Here is a 6,491-nt window from a genome sequence, read left to right as displayed (position 1 = left end):
CACCGTATCCTTGTCACTGTTAAACATCTTGACGCTGTAAGTCGTCCATAACACCGTATCCTTGTCACTGTTAAACATCTTGACAGGTATGACTGTGAAATGTTTCATCGCTACATCTAACTACTCAATAGCTTCAGTTGTCCCATCAGAATCAGGAATAAATATTGATTATAGACGGCGAGTGTCGTTTTTTTTTTACATTTTGATTGAAGGAATCTATGTCATGACATGTCTGTAATTCAATCATAGATTTTGTTATAGTCAATAACATTTGTTTCTATTAATGTATGTGAATGTTTGCTATTGAACAATATGGCCATGTTGATTTCTGTAACTATGCATGATTAAATGATTTATGCATCATTATTTCAATGTGTGCGTAACCACATATATCATCTGATTCTTTAACTAATTGTTTTACATACACCGCGTCCTACGTTTGTATTTAACATGTGATTTTTTAAATTTATTGTTAGGTTATTTTTGTTTTACATCGTCCGAGAACCTGCATAAACTAACTGAATGAATATTAGTTGTAACACTATCTGTATTTTAATATTCAGTCGTAAGAGGAAACTCGTTCCGACAGATGCCATGGTTTGAACGAAGTCATGTCAAAATACGTGGCAGGAGTTTGAATAACCGAATTTCAGACAAAGGTACATCCAAAGGGACATCTGCTACTTCTTTCACATTTTTGTTTGTTCATTCACGTTGTGGTTATGTTTTTGCAACTGAATGTAAACAGTCGGAGCAACCGGCCTCCACAGCCACGTTGTCAGGTAGCTGGGATGGTGTGTTGACAGTTCGGCCGCTGTGCTCAAAAGCAAGTGGTTCACTGATTGTGTTGATACAATGATGTCTTTTCTTCAGTGTTTTGGTGCGGATGATGTTGTATTACGCAAACATTAATTTGCGTCATTGTTTGTTATTTTTGACCGAGAGAAATATTGTTGACATGAATCGGTGACAGCATATTTATATCCACTAGGCCTACATCTACTGCTAGTGCTACACCATTCACAGATGCTGTGCACTATCACATCAAGGTTTGAAACTTCCACCAAATTGTATCTATATCTATATTACCTGTGATGTAGTTCAGGTGCAACTGGTGTCATAGACATTAATAGTTAACAAGAGCTGTTTTGAAATATAAATTTATTTTTTTAAGCTGAAAAATAAACAGAATGAAGAACACATTATCCATCATGTAATGTAGACAGGGGAACCAGGATGCAAGTTTGAAAGGTGCAAGATTCTGATGAATATCATTTGAGTATGTGTTAGAATGTGTGACCTGTCTCACTGACTTACTGTGAGTTACCGATGGCTGTTTTCTCCTGATATACAATTCTGCCCCCTTGTCTTGCTTATAGCTAACTGCTGTGTAAAATGACAGATGGTCGTTAACACTAACAGCGCTTGTTTGCAGGTGGGGGATAACCACAGATGAAATATGATATGTCAGTCAAAGCATAATACCCCACGATGATGAAATCTGTTAGGTAAGACTTCAGCCCATATCTCCCTCCAAAATATATATAATTAAAAAGATTGAGAGGTAATCATATATGTTTTTAGATTTTGGAGGAGGGGGATATGGTAGGAAGTCTTACCCACTGTTATGTATCAAATTGCACTCGTTTCTGAGATTTGGAAATTGTCAGCAATAAATGGTTATGTTACACACCCATTTGTAAGAGCTTGGTTTTTTTTATTTAGGGTAGATGTTTTCTCAAGAAAATGTTGGTTCAAATGGATGATTTTATCAATGAATGATGGTAAACATGGTAAAAGGGAGGAATAAACAACTGCACTAAAACTTGAATGTTTCCCAACTGAAATAAAATACTTTGATTGGCCTGTTATCCCCTGATCTATGTTTATCCCCATGCTTGACAGTTTTCTACTTTATAAACTGTGACACTTTGATGATTCAGACTGAGAATAGGTCTCCAGTATGCCACCACCTTACTCATGAAATCTAATCTTGGTTCTTGCTAAGGCTAAACAAAGATCTGAGGACATCCCACTAGGGGTCACCATCAGAGCTCCTCGCTAAGGCTACACAAAGATCTGAGGACATCCCACTAGGGGTCACCATCAGAGCTCCTCGCTAAGACTAAACAAAGATCTGAAGACATCCCACTAGGGGTCACATCAGAGCTTCTCCCTAAAGCTAAACAAAGATCTGAGGACATCCCACTAGGGGTCACATCAGAGCTTCTCCCTAAAGCTAAACAAAAATCTGAGGACATCCCACTAGGGGTCACCATCAGAGCTCCTCGCTAAAGCTAAACAAAGATCTGAGGACATCCCACTAGGGGTCACATCAGAGCTTCTCGCTAAGGCTAAACAAAGATCTGAGGACATCCCACTAGGGGTCACATCAGAGCTTCTCCCTAAAGCTAAACAAAGATCTGAGGACATCCCACTAGGGGTCACCATCAGAGTTCCTCGCTAAAGCTTAACAAAGATCTGAGGACATCCCACTAGGGGTCACATCAGAGCTTCTCGCTAAGGCTAAACAAAGATCTGAGGAAATCCCACTAGGGGTCACCATCAGAGCTTCTCCCTAAAGCTAAACAAAGATCTGAGGACATCCCACTAGGAGTCACCATCAGAGCTTTGCTCACCAGATTGAGAAAGTCATGCCAACTCAAAATGGCTAAAACTGGGTATTCCGAATGACAGTAAAAAGAAAATCATGGTCTATCTCTCTTTAAATGGGATAAACATTTGAAACGGAAGAGACTTCCCATGACCCATGGAAAGTACTGCCATGCAATCTTGGCCATCTATTAGACATTTCAGAATTTTCTTTGTTCTGTTTTTAATTTTTGAATCAATATTTTTCAAAGAGTTGTCTGTAATGAAAGTAACCAGTTTGAAACTTTGTCCTGTAAACCGTGTGAAAGCTGTTTTCTGATTGGCTAATGTTATTCTTGTTAGTCATTTCATTGGGCGGTCAAAGATTGCGAAAGGTCGTTCTGATTCGACCTGTATTGGATGTCCCACAGATCTGCATTTAGCGGTAGCAAGAACTAAGATCCGATTTTAATGAGATTGTGACCTACTTTTCAGTGATCTCAGTAAGATTTATTTTTTTATGTTTCACTGAAAATAATTTTTAGAAAGTACATATATATATGATATCTATATTTATATTTATTTTTTTCAGATGTGTTCTTAATAGCATCATCAAAGTAACTGTCGTGATAAACGATGAGCCCATGAGAACTCTGTTGTGAGAAGTTGACTCTTCTCAATAGGATCATGAGCTCATCAGATGGTAATGGTCCATCTGTCAGAATACATGAGGATCACTTGAAGCAAGAAGAAGCAAACATGAAAAAGTTATCGCTCCGAACTCGGAAGATTAGTACAAGTGATGATTTGGAGAAACAGGGTCTGCTGAACATCCGAGCCTTTCTGTTCCTTGTGCTGTGGTACTTCTTCAGCTTCTGTACTTTGTTCTTGAACAAATACATCCTGGCCACACTCAAGGGCGACCCGACATTGCTAGGTGAGTTGGAGTGCATGTTCTTTGGTGTAGAGAGTATTGGAGTTAAACATGTAAAACTTAGTGTTGTAAAGATTTCATTTGCACAGCGTACATGAATTAAGAATTTAGACAGTTTGTTAAAGTAGCTCTGGAAACATTCAAATGTTTTATAAAAGTACGTCTTTTGTAGTTTTTAGCTAGCTACTGTCCATTACTTTCTCCCGAAAATCTGTAAACAAGAAAAACGTGTCTGAAGATAAATTAGATATCTATTCAAAATCTATTGAATTAAGTATACAACATGTACAGTGGTATAAAATCAATGATAATTATCAGGTACTATATTTTCAATTACTTTGACAATGATGTGTGTCAGGACCTGTCAGGCAAGAAGAGCTGAAGGAAGGTGTCATCTCAAATCTATAAAATGCTTCAATTCCACCAACAACAGCAATAGTCTGGTCAGTGGAATAATGATTTATAAAGGGACTATGCTGCAATTTTAGAACACTTGCAATACTATTGCAAAATAGGTCAACTGTTTCAATAGCATTGCATAGTTTGATGGGTATGTATAATGTCCTACAATATTTCTTAACTTTATTCGACTTGTTTACAAGCCCTTTCATGTGACTGAGAAGTTGTTACAGTTCTAAGAGAGGTCTAAGGGCAAGGCATGGTAAGAAGGGCCTTTGCTTTATATTACAAGATCTGCAAAACTTTTATACAAGTAGTAAGTTTTGTTATCCAAAACAGCCTTCCACAGGAGATATTGCTTGGGTGATATCAAGCGATATCTCCAAGAATATTGCACCACAATGAAATATAGCTTCTATGAAATTGCATAACAGTGCATTGCAGTCCATTGTGAAGACATTGGTTACCATGACCTCACAATCAAATGCCATTGCTAATCTCAGCCACTGAACTGGGTAGATGTCCTGTTTACACTCAAGACATTGGTTATTTGTGTTTTACAAATCTGAAAAAGTTTGAAGAATGACCATGCAGCTTAAAACCTTGTTTTGCAATATTGTGAATTTTGACAATGATTGAGCCTTTGCAGAACAATAGTTGGTGTCACCAAAGTGAAAATACTGTCATGGGCAATCATGTTTCCTGAAATTATCTGCATACATTGGGAATCAATGGCAAAAGTTACTGAGGTTTTCACTTATGGTTGCCATGGTAACCAACCTTGACTTTGAAGAGAACTGGTCCAGTTTCCCCATCTTATGTCATTTGATATGATATAATATACCTATAAACTGCATTCCTGTGCATTATAATGAACATTAATGAATCGAAAAAATAATATATGTCTATTACTTCCCATTTATGATCATTTTAGCCACTTGAATTCCAATTTTATTTTTTTTAAATATTGAGAACAAAAGTGCTTTCATAAATTAGTGCTTGCTATAAAATGCGCCGCCGCAGGTTTTATTTAGCAAACAAATATTCAAAACTCTCAACATCGTTGGGCGTCTTCATTGACATTGCGTGTAGAGATGATAGATCACTAGGAGGAGCTTATGCGCACTCGATGACCCCTGACCTCACAGGGTATTGTTTCGCCGTTTTGAAACAGCGCATGGTTTCTGGTCACGATACGATACGTATCTCGATACGCAATGATAAAAAAAGAGTACTCCAGTACTCAGGCATATATTAAATTTCAAGGCTTCAAGCATGTCAGGATTGGACCTTTCATGCTTTTGGAACAGTCAAAATTATTATATAATAACAAGACTACTTGTCAAGCTTCAAAGTGGAACTTTCTCTCATCCTCCGTCAAAACATGTCAAATTTAAAAAAAGCAGGAAACTTCAAAGTTCAAACACCAGAAAATAATCAATGCTCTTTGCAGTGTGAATAGTTCAACTTCAGGTTCTTTTTCAGAAAAATTAAAATGTCAACATCGTCAGGGGCCAGTGATACCCTCACTTAACGGAGGTGGAGTCGTAGGGGGTAGATGACCAACACAACAGTACATGCTCTGCCTACCTAACATGATCTACGATGTACGCCTCAGGGTTTGAAACAGGATTAGAATAACAGTTGTTTATGATTCATAGTGTAAGAAACATATTTATCGAGTGTTATGCGCTTTTAAAAAACCACATAGTATCCCTTCAGCAAATTCAGGTGAATAAACAGGTATTACAAACCTGGTCAATAAAAATATGAAATTTGATATAAAACATCACCAGACACGATGATTTACCATTAACATTTTATTTCCTGCTCTCCAAGGCATTGTTTTATATGCAAAGATTAAGATTATCGTGTGTATAGTCTCGTAAACTAAGCTGGAAATAGCAACCAGCTGTACACGCTTTTCCTCCCGATCTACTGGTGATTCAGTTAAAAAGTACCCAGTGATTCAACTTCAAAGAATTTCAGAAGAAATTGTATCTGAAATTATTGTTTTATCAGGAATAATATATTTCAATATCGTGTTACTTTATATGCAACTTTATATATCTTTAAAATTATAAGAAGCATAAGCGTAGCAGTTTGGTACAGGTGATTGCTATTGCAGACTATTTTTACGTATGGTACATTTTGACCAGTCTCCGTAGAGAGTTCCGGCACTACATGTATTTCGATTGCGAAAACATCAAGTTGCCACAAATATGTTTTTGGAAGGGTCAAAGTATGGCATTTATAATATATGTATCCATTCACTGGCAACAAAAGTTCGTTGCAACCTGCAATCTGACCGTGGTTGCTGTAAATAACGGTGAGTTGTGCGATCTACTGATCACTTCACATACGATTTCGCCGAAATTAATGTAAACAATATTGAATGAAATTTTAAATAAAATTAATAAAATATATTACAAACATGAGTCCAGATAGTATAATAATAGGATTGAATTGCATACTTAAAGTCAGATTTTTTTACTGGTATTTCCGGTGTTCCCTGCTTGCGCTGATAATGTTGCTTTTTTGTGATTTGGAAAAACATCGTTGTCTG

The 6,491-nt window shown here is 37.0% G+C and overlaps 1 protein-coding gene across 1 annotated transcript in view; it reads left to right on the top strand.

Annotated features, from left to right (window-relative positions):
• Positions 1-568: 568 nt before the first annotated feature.
• The window catches only part of LOC124110773 (solute carrier family 35 member E2A-like), a 29,285-nt gene continuing 23,362 nt past the window's right edge, over positions 569-6,491 (top strand). Inside the window, exons 1-2 of the mRNA XM_046470171.2 lie at positions 569-659; positions 3,185-3,529. Coding sequence (XP_046326127.1) covers positions 3,280-3,529 — 250 coding nt within the window. The 5' untranslated portion in view covers positions 569-659; positions 3,185-3,279. The remainder of the gene's footprint in view (positions 660-3,184; positions 3,530-6,491) is intronic.

Source organism: Haliotis rufescens, unplaced genomic scaffold (genome assembly GCF_023055435.1).
Source record: "Haliotis rufescens isolate VD_foot unplaced genomic scaffold, xgHalRufe1.0.p SCAF_13, whole genome shotgun sequence".
NCBI lineage: Eukaryota > Metazoa > Mollusca > Gastropoda > Lepetellida > Haliotidae > Haliotis > Haliotis rufescens.
Note: the sequence above shows the minus strand (reverse complement) of the source record. Positions and strands in the feature narration are given on the sequence as shown.